General features: G+C 51.5%; 1 protein-coding gene across 6 annotated transcripts in view; it reads left to right on the forward strand.

The window, feature by feature from the left end:
- CAPN3 (calpain 3) overlaps window positions 1-19,380 on the forward strand; it is a 48,634-nt gene extending 29,254 nt beyond the window's left edge. For 3 of the 6 annotated variants that reach the window (XM_060148265.1, XM_060148289.1, XM_060148271.1), the window contains exons 6-23: window positions 154-300; window positions 2,363-2,446; window positions 3,345-3,430; window positions 5,586-5,663; window positions 6,449-6,609; window positions 7,819-7,988; window positions 8,321-8,332; window positions 8,991-9,199; window positions 9,940-9,976; window positions 11,741-11,758; window positions 15,133-15,246; window positions 16,223-16,300; window positions 16,678-16,896; window positions 17,379-17,447; window positions 17,537-17,615; window positions 17,835-17,951; window positions 18,273-18,331; window positions 18,742-19,380. In XM_060148265.1, coding sequence (XP_060004248.1) covers window positions 154-300; window positions 2,363-2,446; window positions 3,345-3,430; window positions 5,586-5,663; window positions 6,449-6,609; window positions 7,819-7,988; window positions 8,321-8,332; window positions 8,991-9,199; window positions 9,940-9,976; window positions 11,741-11,758; window positions 15,133-15,246; window positions 16,223-16,300; window positions 16,678-16,896; window positions 17,379-17,447; window positions 17,537-17,615; window positions 17,835-17,951; window positions 18,273-18,331; window positions 18,742-18,768 — 1,764 coding nt within the window. In that variant the 3' untranslated portion in view covers window positions 18,769-19,380. Of the gene's footprint in view, window positions 1-153; window positions 301-2,362; window positions 2,447-3,344; window positions 3,431-5,585; window positions 5,664-6,448; window positions 6,610-7,818; window positions 7,989-8,320; window positions 8,333-8,990; window positions 9,200-9,939; window positions 9,981-11,740; window positions 11,773-15,132; window positions 15,247-16,222; window positions 16,301-16,677; window positions 16,903-17,378; window positions 17,448-17,536; window positions 17,616-17,834; window positions 17,952-18,272; window positions 18,332-18,741 lie in introns of those variants that run through there. The other 3 variants (XM_060148281.1, XM_060148305.1, XR_009540348.1) reach the window with 3 other exon arrangements.
- The last annotated feature ends 93 nt before the right edge of the window (window positions 19,381-19,473 follow it).

Genomic DNA, 19,473 nt, shown 5'->3' on the forward strand with positions numbered 1-19,473 from the left:
TGTTCTCCATCTTTTCTGCATTCATGCTCTACTTACCTCTACTCTTTTCTTTTGTCTGTCCCCTCCCTTCTTTCTCTCTCCTTCCCTTTCTATCACCCTCCTTTGTTTGCTTTCTCTCCCGCCCCTTCCCCTGCCCTCCCCGTCGGGCCTCAGGATGGCACAAACATGACCTATGGAACCTCTCCTTCTGGTCTGAACATGAGGGACTTGATTGAGCGGATGGTGAGGAATATGAATAACTCGCATCTCAGGGATTCAGACCTCATCCCTGAGGGATTCTCAGATGACAGACCGACCCGGGTGTGTACGCCTCTGATCGTCAGGGCTGACCATCCCTCCAACCTGCATGACCCAGCCCTGTTGTATGTGGTGTCAGACCTTCCTCAGCAGCCAGCACCTCACACACAGGCTCCTCCTGAGGCCTTCCAAGGGTCTGGGTTGGAATAACTTGCCCTCTCCAAGGTTCCTGAGGAAGGTGCGGGAGGCAGCTTTTGGAGGGAATCTCTGTGGGAGGTCCTTCAAACTCCATGGTCCAGGCAGTTTCTCTGATAACGAATTAACAGACAGAAATACAAGAGAGACTTCATTCATTTTAAAGTACTTCTCTGCTTCTAATTTGTTCATTTATGTATGCAACACATATTTATTGAGCTCCTACTAGGCACTGGGTAGTCTTCTAGCAAACACAGAAAATTCTCTCCCCTTTGTTTAGGATTCTAGTGAACAAGCAGTCTCCCCCCAACACCCCCGCCCCAGAGCTTATATTCTAGTACTTTTAGAAGTAATATGTGCCATGGAGTAAAGCAGAAGAAAAATTAAGCTATTATTTTCCCCATCTAAGGATAATAACGTTTGGTATACGTCCTTCTAGTATTTTTCTATGCATACTATTAATCTAAATTTTTATTTTAAAATAGCTGTCATACTGTATGTACCTCTTTGCAGCATGCTTTTTTCAGTTAGCTTTATATTCCTAATGTGGCAATGAGAATTATATTCTTTTTTTTTTTTTTTTTTTTTTTTTTTTTGCGGTACGTGGTTCTCTCACTGTTGTGGCCTCTCCCGTTGCGGAGCACAGCCTCCGGACGCGCAGGCTCAGCGGCCATGGCTCACGGGCCCAGCCGCTCCGCGGCATGTGGGATCCTCCCGGACCGGGGCACGAACCCACGTCCCCTGCATCGGCAGGCAGACTCTCAACCCCTGCGCCACCAGGGAAGCCCAAGAATTATATTCTTAATGTGTCTCCTCTAACATTTTTTTTAGTGGCTGCACAATATTCCACCATGCAAATAAGTTATCATTTATCTACCTAATACCTTATTATTGGGAATTTAGATTGTTTTCTTTTTCTGTTCTTGGCTATTATGTTTAAATGTTACGATGAACATCCTATAAGATACATCTTTGTGTCTGTCCATGATGATTTCCTTAGGACAGATGGCCAGCACTGCAATAGCTAGGTATGCATAAGGAATGCCACAAGAGTCATTTCAAGTGGCTCCCTCCCCCCCCTCCCCTGCCCCCACCACCTAGAACTGAGAGATGCACGCATCTCCTGCCCCCCTCCCTCTCTATTCAGCATGGTCTGGGTCCTATAAAGACTGGAATCTGGAAGAGGCTGAGACGCAAAAAGCCCTGGCCCTCCACACACCCCTCACCTTGAAGAGGCCTCCAGGCTGCTCCTCCTAAAGCTGTTATGCTATCAGGCAAAGTGAAGCCACAGAGATCCGTCTAGGGCTCACTGGGCTTTGGTGATCCTACCCCTCTGCCGAGGATCTCCTGTGGCTGCAAATGTCAAATGGAAGAGCTACCCCTGCTCCCTGAGGCACAGTCATGTCTCAGCAGGACTCTCCTCTGGCCTCCTCAGAATTCTCTCCCTGGGCGCTTTTCATTTCTTGAGCGTGTTCTGGGGTGGGGGGTGGGGGTGTGTGGAGGAAGTGAGGGGATGTGAGGATAAAGGGTTAGACCTACATGTTTCGTCTTTTTCCAATCCCTTTCTCTTCCAGGAATAGTCAACCCTGGGTGGGCTCAGGGGAAGGGGAGCCCAATCCAGGGGCAGCCTCCATCTGCCCCCACTTCCTCCTCTGCAGGACCCCAAGGGATCGAGAAAGGAGGGCCAGGCACGCTGTCACCCACCTCATGCCCCAGCTCCATGTCGCTCTCCGACGGTCTGGGGAAACCACTTGTCTGGGCTGCATTTTCTTGGCTCTCTGAAAGGGCTAGTGAGGGCCTTCTCATGGCTGGGAGGCACACTTCCAGGGCGCGGAGGAGTCCTTGTCCTCACAGAACCCAGGACATGAACCAGTGTGAACTTTGTCTCAGGCAGCAACCCCTGACAGGTTGTCTGGTTTTCACTCCACAGACGATTGTTCCAGTTCAGTACGAGACAAGAATGGCCTGCGGGCTGGTCAAAGGCCACGCCTACTCAGTCACTGGGCTGGAGGAGGTGAGCCTGGCGGGACTCGGCGGGACGGGACTTGAGGGGCTACTTGGGTGAACCTCCCGAAGTCAGGACTTGGCTTTCTGTGTCCCTTCACATCTGTAGAATTTGCCTCCCATCAGGCACTCAGGCCGAGCGCCTGGGGTTGGAGGAGACCACTGGGACTGGCAGGTGGATCTTGCCACAAGATGGTGCTCAGTTTATGTTTGTTTTTAGTGCTAAAAATAGCAATTGCCCCAACATTTCCAAAGAACAAATAGAAAGCACTTTGGTGTTATGAAGTTGATATCATGGGCTCTTGTGTTCCTTGTTTTCCATGGTCAGTTCCAAGGTTTTGCTCCCCCTGGGATGTCTGGCCTTCACTGGGTCACGTCACAGACAGGAACCTTGTCAGGCCCCTTGTGCACAATTGGGCGAGTTCTGCCCTGTTCACAGAGATGGGCAGAGAGGGGCAGTCGTCTGCAGCAGCCCATGCAGCAGACAGGAGGAAGGGCCCCTTTTTCTGATTGATCCATCTGGAAGGGACATTTTCTATAGTTCCTCAGCCAGCAGGGGCGTTTTATCTAATTCACACAGAGGCACCTTGTGCTAGCAGAGCCCTACATTATATTCCCTGTCTCCTCTCCTAAAGCTCTGAATGGCCCAATGTTCGCTGGGAAAATCACTTCTTAGAAGATGGCAAGGTGGTGGCCAAGCCTGACTCCTGCAGACTCAGCCCTAAGGTTCTGACCCATCACCCTGCCATTCCACAGGGCACTTGTGATTAGTGTCCTTGACCGGGGCCAGGCAGGACAGGCCCCTGTACAGGATTCTCTCCCCACTCCCACCCCAGCCCTCAGGGCGAGACAGAAGACCCCCTTTCAGAAAGGGCCCAAAGGGAGAAAGCTTTTTCTCTTTGCTCAAGGCCCTGTACAAGGGTGAGAAAGTGAAGCTGGTGCGGCTGCGGAACCCCTGGGGCCAGGTGGAGTGGAATGGCTCCTGGAGTGACAGGTGGGTGCGGGGACCCCACGAATAGGGGACAACAAGGCCTGGGGCAAGGCAGGGCTGGGTACCGAGCCACAAGAGTACTACAAATGCTTGGTCTAAAATCACCCTTAAAACCAAGGATCCGCAGAGGAGAAGAGGGGACGTGGGCTTCAGGAAGGGCTGGGAGCAGAACCACGGGAACCTGGGATCCAGAGAGCTTGCCGATGGCCACTGTCTGGAAAGGAAAGATGCCTAGAAAGCCTGGGCTAGGTCCAGGCAGGAGGGGAGTCTTGATGCAGGAGTCTGGACTGGACAGGTGACTTCCCTTCTCGGAATCTCTGTTGCCTTATCTGTAAAATGGGAACAACGTTAGCACCTACCCGGTGGGCTGTTATGAGGAGAAAATGCGGTTGTGTCAGGAGAGCGCCTAACCAGTGCTAAGATTTCCTCTCCCTCACTATCCCCATAAAGAGATGCACAGGCCCTTTGCAAGAACTGTACTGCTTATCACTGAGAGCAAGTGACTGGGGGCAGCAAAACTAGCACACCTGGGGAAGCTGTTATGAAGGCTGCAGAAGGTTCACAAAGCCTCTATTGTCCCACCCCAATCGCTGGCTCCTGACTCCGCCTCTCTGGTTGGAGAGTAGGCCCTGGAGCTCCTTTACTCCCAAGGCGGGGAAAGCAGGACTCAGCAGCTGGGAAGGACCATGCCCAGGCTGTGTGTGTCCTTCAGCCCCTGGCTTACCTCAACATACCTCTCATCTCAGGGCACCGTAATTACTGGTTCATTCCGCCATGCATTCACTTAGCAAGTATTCGCTGAGCACCTACTGAATCCCAAGCACAGGTCTAAGCACTGGGGCGCTTCCGTGAGCAGGCAGCCTCACTCAGTAGACCGATAAGGTGCTGATCCTGGTCTCCTTACCGTTCCCTTCTCTTATCCGTGCGACAAATCCCCAGTTCCTCAGTGTGCAGTACATGCCAGGCCCCATGCTACTGTCTGGGGACTTAGAAATGAACGCAGAGATTCAGGGCCTGCCCTGTAGGCTTTAAGGTCCAGTGGGAAGGACAGAAAAACACTAATCGTTGAGAGAAATGCTATGGTACGGGTCACAGAGAGGGAGCCCTTCTCCTGGTCTGGGTGGGACAGGAAGGGAGAAAGTTGCCTGGAGGGAGTGGCATTGGAACTGGGCTCTCTGCTCTGGGAAGGCCCTCGGTGCCCCATCAGTTGTCCACTCCACTGACCCGAGTCACCCACAGGGACCCTCGCTGTGTCCTCCAGTCTCAGATCTTGGTGTCCGGCCTTAACTCACTTTCTGCCAACACCTCCACGGCAGGGGTCACTGACTAGTGGGGCCCAGCCTCAGTCACACAAGGAGACCCTCCCCCCAACTCCCCGCCACTGTGCCCCTCCTGCTGGTCTCAGGAATCTCCACTTCCCCTCCGGTAGGTATTCCCTGGTTCCAAGCACTTCCTCAATCCCTTACCTCTCCAAACTCGTTTAGTTTCATTCTCCTCCACATGCCTGAAACACAAATGTGCTTTATTTCCTCCTTCTTCGGGAGAAAGAGTGTGTAAAACCGCCCAACCTTTTAAAACATAAAACTGGGATGTTTCGTGGGGTGGCAGGAGGAAGGAGAAGTTTACATGTCTGGTCTTTCTCTCAGTAACTCAGACAGTTACTTATTAGATGATGGGTCTGTTCTAAAAGTTTTGCATGCGTTATTTCATTTCTTGCTCATCACAGCCCTGTGAGTAGGTGATATAATCATTCCCCTTTTGCAGTTGAGAAAACAGAAGCTGAGAGGGGTGAAGTGACTTGCCCAAGGTTACAGCTAGTACTGGTATGATCAAATTGAAATCCCAGTTTACCTATTTCCAGAGCCCAACTCCTAACTTTAAAGTGTGAGGAACGGTTAAAGATTCAGCCAGAGAAGAGTCAAGCCCTTATAAACCATTCAAAAAGTGTGGTCTTAATCCTGAGGATGGTGGGAAGCAATTATTGGGTTTTACACTGAGGGTATCAGATCAGATTTGCATTTCGATGGTTCACACTGGCTGCAGCTTGGAGATGACCTATTCTCTGAACTTATTCATATTTCTCTGACACCTCCTGTCCCAACTCACACCAGGCCTTCCCTTTCTTTTTCCTTCCCTAACTCCTCCACTCTCCCTCCAGTTGGAAGAACTGGAGCTTTGTGGACAAGAACGAGAAGGCCCGTCTGCAACACCAGGTCACGGAGGATGGAGAGTTCTGGTGAGTCCAGGACCCAAGAGGACCCTACAGGGTAAGGGACGGGGTGGGAGCTGAAATCTCAAGCCTCCATCCCCGGACAGAGGCCGTCAGATTCCAGCCCTTGGGACATCTGGGCCCTGTTCTCCAAATCCAGCCAGAGACCCAGCAAGACTGAGGTTTTGAGAGGAGCCCAAGAGTCATGGCGATGACTGAGCCCAGGACCGGGCCAGCACGCTGTGGCTCCCACCTCTCTGTGCCCCTCCACCACGCACGCTGCTCCAGCCACTTGCTCCCTCCCGGCCTCCGCGGGGCCGTTTCCTGAGCCGAGGAAGCTCTACTTACTCTGCTCAGTCAATGCCCTCCTCACCCCCACTCTGATCATTTCTACTCAGCCTTCAAGTCTCAGATTAAAGGGAACTTTCTTCAGGATCCCCTTGTTTTCCTCAGGATTGTGATTAACTTATCTGTGATACTCACCGCCTTTCAAATTGCTTGTTTCATCGTCTGTCCTTCCCCAACTCTCTCTCTTTCCCCTGGCCCGGTGCCTGAGCCCGGCGGAGGGGCACACAGTAACACTTTGGGGAACTGAATTGCTGCCAAGCTCTCCCATCAAGAACACATGAGTTTGAGTCGTTATTGCAAGGGATACATCAGAACTGACAGTACTGACCCTAAAAAGGAAGGACAGGGTCCTCTCTAGGATCATGACCAAGTGGCTCTGGACTATTTCATTGTGCTGTGTTAGCCCTGGAGTCTTACTTTTCCCAGCCTCCCATATGGGTCTCTCTCTTCTTCCAACCTCTCAGGATGTCCTATGACGATTTCATCTACCATTTCACAAAGCTGGAGATCTGCAACCTCACAGCTGATGCCCTGGAGTCCGACAAGCTTCAGACTTGGACAGTGTCTGTGAACGAGGGCCGCTGGGTGAGGGGCTGCTCTGCTGGAGGCTGCCGCAACTTCCCAGGTGGGAGATGCTCTGGATGGGGGAAGGGTCCAAGCAGAACAAGTTCCAGGTAGAAGAGTATTAACTAGCATTTGCTGAGTCTCTACGAAGTCCCAGACACACATTATCTTATTAAACTGTCCCCATTTTACTGAGGACACCTCCATGCTGAGGAGTTTGCATTAAGGAGCTGGTAACAACCTTTAAACAGATTTTGTCAGAACAGGATTGTGTTCATAATGCTGAGGATGGGACTGGAGGACTGAGTTAGCAGCTTCTGCAAGAATTCAAGCCAGAGATGAGGAAAGCCTAGGCCAAGTCAGGAGCAGCAGAGATGGAGGGGAGATGGGGCAGGTTGAGGGGAGGGAATACTGGGTGATGTGGAGATGGAAGAAGGACTTCAAGATTCCCACTCTGGGGGCCTGAGCACATGGTGCCAGGGAGGTAACATGAAACACACAAGAGAAAAACAATCGGTGATTTTTTTTGTTTGTGTTTTTGGATGGAGTCGGTTGTGGGGAGGGGAGGGGAGGGAGGGGAGTTTACTTTGGGACATGGGAAGTCTAAGGCACCTGTAAATATCCAGGTGAAGATGTGTGATAGAGAACTGGATGCATAGATAAGAATGGTACTTGACTCTATGATAGGGACTCAATATAGATTTGTGGAAGGAAGGAAGAAAGGATGGAAAGAAGAGAGGAAGGAAAGGAGGGAAGGAGGGAAGAAGGGAATGAAGGGAGGGAGGAAGAAAAAAAGAAAGATAAAAGGGACAAAGGGAGAGAGTCAAGAGAGAGATTGAGGCTGGGATCTGCAGCTCAAGCGTCACCAGCATGCAAGGAGCAGTTCGAAAGTGGGAGTTGATAAGACAGCCTAGGGAGGTAGAATGATGGGGTGAGAGAAGAGGCCTAGGACCAAATCCCAGGGACCAACAACACTGACGAGAGAGGTGAGGAAAGTGAAACCATCAGCAAAGACAGAGAATGAAAGTTCAGAGACGAAGGAGGAGCCACGCAGGCATCAGTGCAGCTCCATCCGTATAAAGGTGTAAAGGCTACCCCCCACACACCAAATAATTAGACAAATGCCTGGATCATTTTTTTTCCGTACATATTTGAGCACCTAGGTGTGGTGGGATAGAGATAAATAGGTTCCCTCTGTCTCATCTCCCATCATCCTGCCTTGTCTCTGAGAGGCAGATCTGAATGTACAATTCCTTTCTGCGGGGCACAGACACTTTCTGGACCAACCCTCAGTACCGTCTGAAGCTCCTGGAGGAGGATGACGACCCTGACGAGTCCGAGGTGATCTGCAGCTTCCTGGTGGCCCTGATGCAGAAGAACCGGCGGAAGGACCGGAAGCTGGGGGCCAACCTCTTCACCATCGGCTTCGCCATCTATGAGGTGCACCGTCCCTGATCAGCTCCTTTTCAGGAAGGAAGCTTTCAGGGGGCTTCCCGAGGGGTCCCCCGGCTTCCCCAATACCCATGACCCCACCAAACTCCTGATATCGGGCCCACTTGTGTCAGAACCTCTTAGAAGTTTGTAACGAGTGGGAAAAAACCCCCGTCTAGGGGAGGTGGAGGGGGGCCAGGGCTCTCCAGGTAGCTACACAGGGAGTCAGACCCCTGCATTTGCTCTATGATTGCTAGCATGCCCTTCTGGCAAGCTTTCCATCCCCATTCAGATCTGAAATCACAGAATCTGAGCACCTTCCTTTTCTGTTTCTCCCCAAGGTTCCCAAAGAGGTACAGAAGTGGAGCAGCCAGCAGTGTGTGCAGCGTTACCTGGGGGCCTGTGTCCACCTGTGGCACATCGGGGAGCCTCCTGTGGGGTTTGTGGGCAGGACTACGATAGGAGAGGGCCTTGCCCTCATTACTCAACTCCAGAGTCAGGGCCTCAGGGTACTGCATGGCCTCCTGACCACCGCCCCTACAATGTGCCCTTTCACCCCTCCTGCCAGAGACTGTCGCACACGCACACACTCGCTCACACTCACACACAGAGTCACACAGACACATTCTGAGGCTGACTGCCCTCTTTGGGGTGGAAGGATCGCTTCCCTCAGACCCCAGCCACAGCTCCCCCTGCCTCCTTGGGGTCCTTCCCCAGCCTGGAGGTGATCTGGAGCTAAGCAGTGGCAGTTCTGGTAAGTGGCCCTGAGTGGGGGATGCCAGAGTTGACACTCACTTCTGGATCACAACAGAAAAGGAAGGGGATATGGATGGAGTAGGGAGCTCCAGGGATGTTGAACTATTCGAGGCCTTAGGAATCAGAAGTTGGTAGGTCATGACTGTGAAATGGGTGACCAGGGAATCGGCAGGGAGGACTCCCTGGAGGAGGACTGAGCAGGACAGGGTGTCCCTCCCGAGGGGCTCAGGTCCCTTGGGCTCTTCTCTCCCTCAGATGCACGGGAACAAGCAGCACCTGCAGAAGGACTTCTTCCTGTACAACGCCTCCAAGGCCAGGAGCAAAACCTACATCAACATGCGGGAGGTGTCTGAGCGCTTCCGCCTGCCTCCCAGCGAGTACGTCATTGTGCCCTCCACCTACGAGCCCCACCAGGAGGGGGAATTCATCCTCCGGGTCTTCTCTGAAAAGAGGAACCTCTCTGAGTGAGTCCCAGCCTGGCTTTTCCCCCTAAGAGCCCACATGGCCCATTCCAGAGATCAGAGGTGTGAGGCAGCTGGACAGGTCTCCTCCAGGAGTCCTGGGATATGCTGACCAGGCTGTACCTCTTCCCCTGTTCCCAAGCCACTGGCCACTTCTCCCCTACATCTATCCATCCCACAGATAGTTATCGAGCACCTGCTATGTCCCAGGCACTCTTCCTCTAGGCACTGAGGATACAGCAGTGAATTAAACAGAAGGAAATCCCTGCCCTCATGGAGCTTAACATTCTAGCATGAGATGACAATGTACAGGAAAAAGTATACTGAGTATATTAGATTTAGATAAGTGATAAGGAGAAAACATAAAGTGGGAAGAGGGATAGGAACAGTTGGGGTTGATTGAACTTTTAGGATTAGGAGGCCACATCCTGCCCTCTTGGTCATCAGAGGTGAGTTCATAGGTCCTGCCATTTTGACCTCTGTCCCTAAAAGAAGCACAAGGTCCATGGATAGGTGGCTGGGTAATGCATTTGGGGAAATCTGGACAAAGCCAACAAGAAGCCCTGTGTCCGCACTTGGCTGCAGGGAATGATACCTGTGGTGGAGGATGTTAGTTCCTGGGGTTCTCTTGAGGTCAGTGCCAACTTGACTCTGAGAAGCCAGGTGGCCTGAGCAAATCCCCTCTGTGCTTCCTACTTACTCCTGGTGACACTGAGATACCCTCATGTTTGTGTTCCTCACAGGGAAGTTGAGAATACAATCTCCGTGGATCGGCCAGTGGTAAGTGGTTTGGCTCTTACGTGTGAGAAGGCCCAGGGCACAGGTGGGTGATGGAGGAGAGAGTGGGTATCAGCAGAGGGACGTGGGAGTCTGGGGTGTGCAGAGCAATTACTCCGTGTTACTGCAGCTTCTGTGTGGCATGGCTTGAAGTCATGGGACTTACGTCCTGGGGATATTTACTTAGTCCAGGGGCTAGAAGGACAGAAGAGAGTCCTAGAAGGAGCAGCAGTTTGAACAATTAGGGGGAGGGATCAAGGCCACAGGAAGGGATGACAACAGCAGCAGCCAGCTCTGGATTCTGAGTTAGAATCTCACATAGAAAAAAACCAGCCCTACACTGGCTCTGGAGTCTCAAAACCCGGGTCCTCCACCTGCCAGCTCTGTGACCTAGACAAGTTATGTAACTCGTCTGACTCAGTTTCCTACCCTGTAAAATAGGGATGGTAATATGTGCCTTGCAAGGCTTTTGTGAGCTTTGAATCAATGAGATCATGTACATGAAGGGCCTGGCAAAGCACGGGCCCTTAAATGGTGATTATTGTTCACGTGTTTTACATCTTACAAGGTACTTCTCACATGTGTCATCTCACTTGATCCTTGCAAGTTTTCTGAGATGTAATAATAAGGTCATTCTCCCTGATTTTCAAGTAAGGAAGCAGAGGCTCAGTGGGGTTAAAGGGCTCCCTTGAATTCACAGAGCTCGTAAATGGCAAGGCTGGAACTCACATCCAGCTTCTCTGAGCCCAGACTCAGGCTCTCTCCCCCATCCCATGCCGAGGCCTGTCCCCCCCAGGGTGGGAGGCCCAAGGTTAGATGCACAGAGCTGGTGTGTGTTGGGGTCTCCTTGTGTTGAGGAGTCTTGTGACTGCCTTGGACTTTGGGCTCTGGCTAATTAATTGTCCCTTGTGTTCTGTGGGTGTGTCCTGGGCCAATAAGAGGACAGCAAATGCCCCACTGAATCGTCTTCTGGGTAGTGACACTCATGGTTCTAATCCTGACCCTGTGCTAGTGGCAGATCTCCAAGTGCCTTCTGAATTATCACAGATGTTAGTTTTAGTATTAAGTGCATTTGGTGCTAGTCTCATCTTTTGAATGTCAGTAATCAGTGTATTTATCAGACGTTGCAAACTCAAAAGCTTACGGGGACTGGCAGGTCACCTACCTGAGTGGAGCAGGCAGGCATGGGGGTTTTGGTGTCCCTACACTGGTATATTTGCCTGTAGTTCTCAACTGACACTTGGTTTCAGTGTCGGAGAGACAGCTGGTGTGGTGGTGTCTGTAGCAATCTGGAGGGTGCAGAGAGCTGCTGCTCCCAGCTCCCTGGATTGCTGTCACAGGGGGTCACAGGCCCGTGCAGCCTGCCAGACCTTCTAATTTTACCAAAAAAACAAAACCCGAAACTCTGTAAGTCAAATAAAATTCATTTTCAGGCCAGTTTGGGTGAGCCACTTTTTTTTGGTGTTTTAGTAACCAACTTCATTAAAAGATACAAAACATCTGCCAGAAGATCCCCTTCCTTGGCCACGTCCAATAGCAGAGTGGACTATAGAAGCAAAGCCATAGCAGCCGCCAGTCTCTGGGCCTGGAGAAGTCTCTTCTCCTTTCACCCTCCAGGCCCATTTGGCTCCATGTGACCTGGATTTCTGGACCCTGGAACCTCACCCCACACTGAGGACCAGGTCACAGGGAAGCCAAAAGCCACTGGGTTTTCTGGGAACTTGCTTTTCACTTATTCTGCATTTATTATTTCCTTTCCTTGTGCAGAAGAAGAAAAAAACCAAGGTGGGTGTAAGAGGGTGAGTGGGCAGAGAGCACGGCGTGTGCGTGCGCATGAGCATGCGTGCACTGGACTTGTCCCCTCCCCCCCAGCCCTCCACCTCCTTCCCTGAGCTCCTGTGGCATCTGTGGGTACACAGCAACGATAGCTAATGCTTGCTGAGCGGAGGCTACGTGCCAGGCACTCTTCTAGGTGTTTTCCATGGATTCCCTCAACCCTCACAGCAACTCTATCAGATTGGTACAGGCAGGCCTCGGAGATATTGCAGGTTCAGTTCCAGACCAGCACAATAAAGCGAGTATCGGAATAAAGCAAGTCACACGAATTTTTTGGTTTCCCAGTGCATATAAAAGTTATGTGTACACTATACTGTAGTCTATTAAATGTGCAATAGCATTAAAACTAAAGGACATACCTTATTTAAAAATACTTTATTGCTAAAAAATGCTAATCATCATCTGAGCCTTCAGCAAGTCACAGTAGTAACATCAAAGATCACTGACTGCAGACCACCATAACAAATAACATAATAGTGAAAAAGTTTGAAATACTGCAAGAATTACCAAAATGACACAGAGACACAAAGTGAGCAAATGCTGTTGGGAACATGGCACCGATAGACTTGCTCAACACGGGGCTGCCACAAACCTTCCATTTGTAAAAGGGCAGTATTTGCAAGGCACAATGTAACAAGGTATGCCTGTACTACTATTATCTCCATTATCAAAGGAAGAAAAGGTACAGGCAGATTGACTAACTTGCCCAAGACCACACAGCCAGTAAGTGGCAGAGCCAGCCCTTGGAACCAGGAGGTCTGGCTGGAACCAGGAGGTCTGGCTCTGCAGTCCGTGCTCTGAACCACCACGTTATATTGCCCGCTTATAAGAGGGAGGGAGAGGATGACCCTCCAGTGAAAATGGGCCTGACATGGGGGTCCTGCACAAACCAGAAGGAGCACCTCTTCTTTTTCAGAAACCGGTTTGGCTAAGCTAAGCAAGGCTCGATTCTTGCGGGTAATGGCAATGGGTTCTGTTCCTCAAGGGACAGTGAGAGAGTTGTGTGAGGATTTCCATGGAGAGTGAGGGCCTTGTGATGCCAGCTGCCTGCTCAGCAGACAGGACGGCTCCTTCTCCCCCCTCTATTTCCCTGCCTGCTCCCCACTCCTCCTTTTTTCTTAGCTTTCTGCGGAAGGGGCGGTGAGGACGCCCAGAGGGGCTGTCACTGCCAGGGCTCTTGTTCCAGGTGAAGCCTGTTGCAAATCCCCTCCTAGACAGTGACCTCTCTCTCTGAACTAAGCCCCCCTAAGTCATGGGCCCTGACGGACTCTGCTTGCTGTGCGTGTCCAGACGGCAAAGGGGAAAGGGGAAGAGAAGCTTCACTGGCACAGCCCCAGAGGAGCTGCTCAACGTGACTGCTTTAAAGGGGAGAAATGAGGAGAGCTACCTGGGCAGCTTCCCCTCCTGGGGTCTTAAGGAATAGTCCCTCCTGGGTGTCCTGGTTAAGACCACTTTGCTGTAAGAACACCATCACTAAAGGTGACCATGTGTGCTAAGAGCATCTCAGGGGCCTCAGATGAAAGCTTCCATCTGAGACCAAGGTCACTGTTTCCCTTGTGTGGTTTTGGAGCTCGAGATTACAACCTCATCCTTGCTCCATTCACCCCATAACCTCCCCATAGTCTTCAGGGTTGTAGTGCCCACAATAACGGTGCCCCTTTTAGAATTCTGGTTTGACCACCCAGAGTGCCATCCAGAAATGACTGACCTTTGGGCATCCTCAAGCCCACGGAGCAGTAGCCATAGGCTATCAGACAAGGTTTGGTGTTAGTGTTCATGACAGCGTCTGGAAGGATCCGTCATAGGGGTCCTCCGAGCACTGGTGCTGATGCAGACCAGAGCTGAGATTCCTCAAGCACCTAAGCACCTAACACTGCATATTAAGGCCCTGTGCTGGGGGTAAAATATACATTGTTTTCATTACAACAGTATCTACAAGGTAGGTGCTGTTATGATTCCCCTTTTATAGATGAGGATAAAGACTCAGAAGTACTTGCCTAAGGACACACAACTAATGGAACTGGAAATCGTATTTGTCTGCTCCGAAACCCATGTTTCTTGCCCTCAGCTCTCTGGTGCAAGCCCCTTATACTCTATTGCCTGTGTTGCCCAGACCCACACTTGGGCCCCAAGATGTGTGCCTGGCAGGGGTGCCCCATGGCCACACCATGTCCATGGGCACACATCCCCGCCTCGGACTGGGAGCCCCACTTGCTCTGGGATTCCCTACAACCATCAGTTACTTGAGCAAGACCCTTTGCTTGGAAGGCAGAGCAAGCCAAGGTACTTGGGGCCTGCTGGGAGCCAAAGCCAGGGAAGCTCTTTCCATAGGTCTGTCCATTTGTGCTGTCCCAGACGAACAGTATGGAAAGGCAAATGGGGACTCAGCGGTCAGGTTCCATTTCTGCTCTGAGAGACTCTGATTGCCCCCTTGCTCTCTGCCCTGCAGCCATCAGCCTAGCCTTTCTCTTCTGACTTTCCTTGTGGGATGTATACACCAACCAGTACTGGCACAGCATGGCAGCTGCTCTCCACCCTTTTATATCCTCCTCACTTGCATGAGCATGTCTGGCAAATACCCCTTATATTTGTGTAGCATCTTAAATGTTTTTGCAATACAATTTTACATTCAGTATCCCATGTGATCCCCGTAAGAGCCCAATGAGAAAGGCAAAGCAGGTTTTATCATCCCCATTAATGGATGAGTAAACCGAGTCCAGAGGATATTTCTCAGATGTGAGGGGTACGGCTGGGACGCCAGCCAAGTGTTCTGACCTCACTCACTGACCATGCCATTAATCAGAGTCCTTTTTTCAATGCGTCCTCTGCCGAGTCCTAGAGGCTCCTTGGAGGTGCCTCAGTAGCTGCCACGGTGATGTGGGGATGCTGAGGGAAAAGAGCTCTGCCTTCTTCATCAAGCAGAGAAGCTCTGTTTTTAATGACTTCTGGGGAAATTTAATTTGAACAGGGCTTCCATTTGAAAAAAAAAATCTACAAAATACTTGAAAATCACTGCACTAGATCATGCTGCTTTTAGCATTCTTAGCATTTTCACGTGCAGTAACTACCTTGCTTAATCCTCATAATTCTACCATGAGGAGATAAGGAACTGAAGTCCAGAGAGACTTAGCATCTTTCCCCAAGTCACACAGCTTGTTAGTGGCAGAGATGGAGGTTGAACGGAGGTTCAGGAACTCCCAACTCTGCTCTTTCCCTCTCCACTGGACAAAGCTGGTCCAGGAGGGAGGTTGCCTCCTTGTGCCCGCTCAGCCAGTAATCCTTGTCTCCTTCCTGCCCCCTCCCTACTTCCCTCCTCTCTCCAGCCTATCATCTTCGTTTCAGACAGAGCAAACAGCAACAAGGAGCTGGGTGTGGACCAGGAATCAGAGGAGGGCAAAGACAAAACAAGCCCTGATAAGCAAGCGAAATCCCCACAGGTTTCCGAGCATGTGCATGAATGGGGTAGCCAACACACAACTGAGGTCTACCCTCTTGGGGTGCATGGGGGTTGGAGGGGCCACGGGGTGGCGTGTCCCTTTAACATCTAGAGGTTTGGGTTTGTCCCACTGACCTTTTCTCTCATCAAGTTCTCCTAAAATCTGGGATGCTGCTTGGGTGAATGTCTTGGGGTTGGCTGCCACACCAAGCTGGTCCTAGGCCTGGGAAGGACAGGCCGAGCCTCCCCGCTGGAGCCCATCCAGCCAGGAAAGAGAGAGGGATGCAAAGCCTAAGACAGAAGCAGCTTGAGATGGAACAACTCCTGTTTCCTGGTGTCATTAACAATGGGGAGGATAAAGAATAGTAGTGGAAAAGGGGGATGACACCAGAAATGGAGTCCTCCAGAGCTCAGGGGACGGTGTTAGAGCGGGGAGAGGTGGTCATATAAAGCTTACAGGAGGTTATAGACGAAGAGGCAAAAGTCCACAGATAAATCCAGGGCTATCTCTATCCTGTAGTGCCCAACGGAGTGGGGAGGGGAGGAGGGTCCTCTGAAGATTTGGCCTTGATGACAGAGGCAGCTGGAGCTATCAGATTGGTCTGGCCCCCTCTGTCCTGCTGGGGCTGGTTTGGTTGGGATGGTCAGGCTCAAAACAGTGGAGGGGGCTCTAGCAGGTGGGGATGGGGTAAGAGGACCAAGAGGGCTGTCTACATGATTGCAGAGCTAATATACCTCCTCTGGTTAGAATGTCTGAGCTGCGGGGGTATGGAGTGAAGGCTCACCTGGGCCTAGACGATCCTCACTCCAGATCACCAGGTTCAGCTGAGAAAGAAGAGCATTTGCCCTGTACCCAGCTCCTGCTGCCACCTAGGGCTGTTTTAGGCACCTGGCTCCTTCAGTCCAGAGGAACTTTCCTCTCGGGTCTGTCCATCTCCCTGGTCCTCACCAACCAGTTTTCCTTTGTGCTTCCATAGTCAGAGCCCAGCAGCGCTGACCAGGAAAGTGAGGAACAGCAGCAATTCGGGAACATTTTCAGGCAGATAGCAGGCGATGTGAGTACCTCCAACCCCGACTCCCACAGACACTCCTCTCCTTAATTGCTCAATTTGCCAGTTATTTCATTATGGTTCAGTAGAGGTCATTTTGGCTTTTGGTGGGAACAGGGTGTTTGAGTGTAGCGCAGAAATCCACAAGTGAAGTCCTCGAGTTTTTGACCAACACACCCACTGGGTGGCTCTGAGCTGCCCATTGCAGTCTGGACAGCTGAGGCTGCAGTGTGTCTTCCTCAGAAGAGCCCCTGCTTCCCCACGACAGAATAGCCCTGACAGGGACTTTACAACCATGGACAGCCGGGATTTGTTTTGCAAAGCCCGGGCTCCATCAGTTGCTGTACTTTTGAACCATGACTCTCTTCTCCCTACCTCCTCAGGACATGGAGATCTGTGCAGATGAGCTTAAGAATATCCTTAACAGAGTTGTGAACAAACGTGAGTGGCTCAAACTCTGTGAGAAACAGGTGGGTGGTGGGGGCAGTGTGTCCAGTTATCTGAAAGCAGCTCCTCGCTCTTCTCCATACCTCCCAGATAAGGATCTGAAGACACAAGGCTTCACGCTGGAGTCCTGCCGTAGCATGATTGCTCTCATGGACGTATCCTTCCTGCCACTCCTTCCCAAGCCTCTGTCATCAGCCCCTGAGCAGCCTCTGGGGGCTAGGGCAACAAATGGGGTGGGGGGGCCCAGCCAAGCAGCGGGGCTCAAATTCATGCCCGAGGAAACATTTAAGGAGGCCCTGAGTTAGAACCTCCTGGCTGCTGGTCTGAAAGGGGCTGTTGGAGGAGGTACAGTTGGGAAGAACATTGGCCCCTGCTCTTAACCTCAGGCCTGGGATTCTGCCTGGGGCCCTAACGAAAGTGGTCCTTAGGAGAAAGGTTCCCTGGGTTATAGAGCAGGCATTAATTTTGACTCAGGAAGCATAGAGGGGGGTGTTAAATACCAGGACAGGGCAGAGTGGGATATCCTGGGCAAAGCTCTCCTATGGGGCTGCTTTCCCTGCACAGCCGCCTAGAAAGCCCTCTCCCCATCCAGGGGGATTTTGCTATGTGCCCTGTAGCCCTGACTTCCTTCCTCCAGACAGACGGCTCTGGGAGACTGAACCTGCAAGAGTTCCATCACCTCTGGAAGAAGATTAAGGCCTGGCAGGTGGGATGAGAGAACGAAGGTGGGAGTGAGGAAGGGACTGATTCAGAGATTCAGTGTGCGACCCCTGTCCTCAAATTTTCTATTGCCAGAAAATTTTCAAGCACTATGACACAGACCAATCCGGCACCATCAACAGCTACGAGATGCGAAATGCAGTCAATGACGCAGGTGTGGGGAAGAAAGGGGGTGGCCAGGATGCGGACTGGAGCCGGTGGGAGCAGGAACGGGAGGGGAGGATGGGGCCACTTGGGCCCTACTAGAGAAAGGAATGAGAGAGGGCTTCTCGCTTTCCTCTCCCAGGCCCCAGAGTGACCAGGAGGCAGGGGAGATAGCACACAGGCCTAAGGGCTCCAAGCCTACCCCATCTCTCCTGTGCTCCCCCCACAGGCTTCCACCTCAACAACCAGCTCTACGACATCATCACCATGCGCTATGCAGACAGGTCCATGAACATTGACCTCGACAGCTTCATCTGCTGCCTCCTCAGGCTGGAGGGCATGTTCAGTAAGTGGACAGCTACCCTTTTGCTCTCTTTGCCCCTCCTGCCCCCTCTCCTGCAGCGACAGCTGTGGTGGCGGGAATCTCCACTAACTGACCTACTGTATGACCTTGGACAAATCCCAATCTACTGTATTCAGATTGAACAAAGGTGAAGGGCCTCTTCAGGCTCAGAATGGGATGGCAAAGGGAGGGTTACGGGTGGTACTCTGCCTGGTAGATTTTTGTGCTGAAGAGCAGCACTTAGCACACAGTTAAGAAAAGGTAGAGCAGTGGAGGCGGACTGAGCCTTTAACTGGCCTCTGGCCTGTGCGTTCTTCCACACAGGAGCTTTTAATGCATTTGACAAGGATGGTGACGGTATCATCAAACTCAACGTTCTAGAGGTAAAGCCTAATAGAAGCCGTACAATCCCCCTGTACCTTAAAATTCGAGGTAGAGGAATCCATGAGGAAGACTGGACACACTATGCACTCCTCACTTCCCAATGGTGGTGGAGGGATGGGATGGGAAAGGAACATAAAGGGAAGCTCACGGCTCAGCAGGATGTGGCTCATCGGGAACGAGGACTGCGGGAAGGCTCCAGGGAGGCCTCAGTTCTACAATGACTTTATGGTGGAAAATATGTACCTTCTAGGAGAGATCTGTGGGAAGGATGCAGTACACCGCTGCTTCTCAGAAAATCTTCCCAGTGTCTGGCATGCTGGGGGCTGTCCCTTTCCTCTACCCCGTTAGATCCCTAGGGCTGGGCTCCCTTTTCTTGTTTGCATTCTGATCTTGGGACTTCCTCTTTCAGTGGCTGCAGCTCACCATGTATGCCTGAACCAAGCTGGCCTCATCCAAGGCCATGCAGGATCACTCAGGATTTCAATTTCACCCAACAGAGCTAGAGCCACTTACCTCAAAGGACACAGTAGCTGCACCCTCAGCAGACCTCCAGGCACCTCATCGGTCTTGTTCCTCCTCTACTCACTTCCTTCTCAGCCTCAGGGTATCTGTCCATCTGTCATGCCCAGCCTCACCCTTTAGTTAAGGAATGGGGAAGGGAGAACAACTCTATCCCTGTGCCACATGGAGGCAAGTGTCTCTGTCTGCCTCAGCTAGCCATGGCCCAGTGACAGCTTTGCTTGGAGTCTGAGTGGCCTCAGCTCTGAAGCAAACACTCCCTTTAGCTTGCCCTCGGCTGTTCGCAGAAGCATTTGCCAGTGGCACTCAACACTTCCTGGTGCTAGAGCCCTCTATCACCTTTATATTCTCCCAGTCCCGGGACAGCAGCCCAATGAGCATTTGGTTCTGCCTGACTGTTTCAGGATGGGCCTGCTCCAGAGTAAACTAGCTCAGCAGAAGAGGGTTGGACACTTTGGGTTATCTGACTCATAAGTTTGGTTGCATTTTGAAAAAAAGTTGATCTAAATAAAGGCACCTGTATAGCTGGCTTGATCGTGTTTTGTTTTCTCACATTTAGATGTCAGCCACAGCAGGGATGAGTAGCTCCAATCTTACCCATCACGTATAGAGAGCCGTAGTT

The sequence above is a fragment of the Lagenorhynchus albirostris genome, chromosome 1, assembly GCF_949774975.1.
Source record: "Lagenorhynchus albirostris chromosome 1, mLagAlb1.1, whole genome shotgun sequence".
NCBI lineage: Eukaryota > Metazoa > Chordata > Mammalia > Artiodactyla > Delphinidae > Lagenorhynchus > Lagenorhynchus albirostris.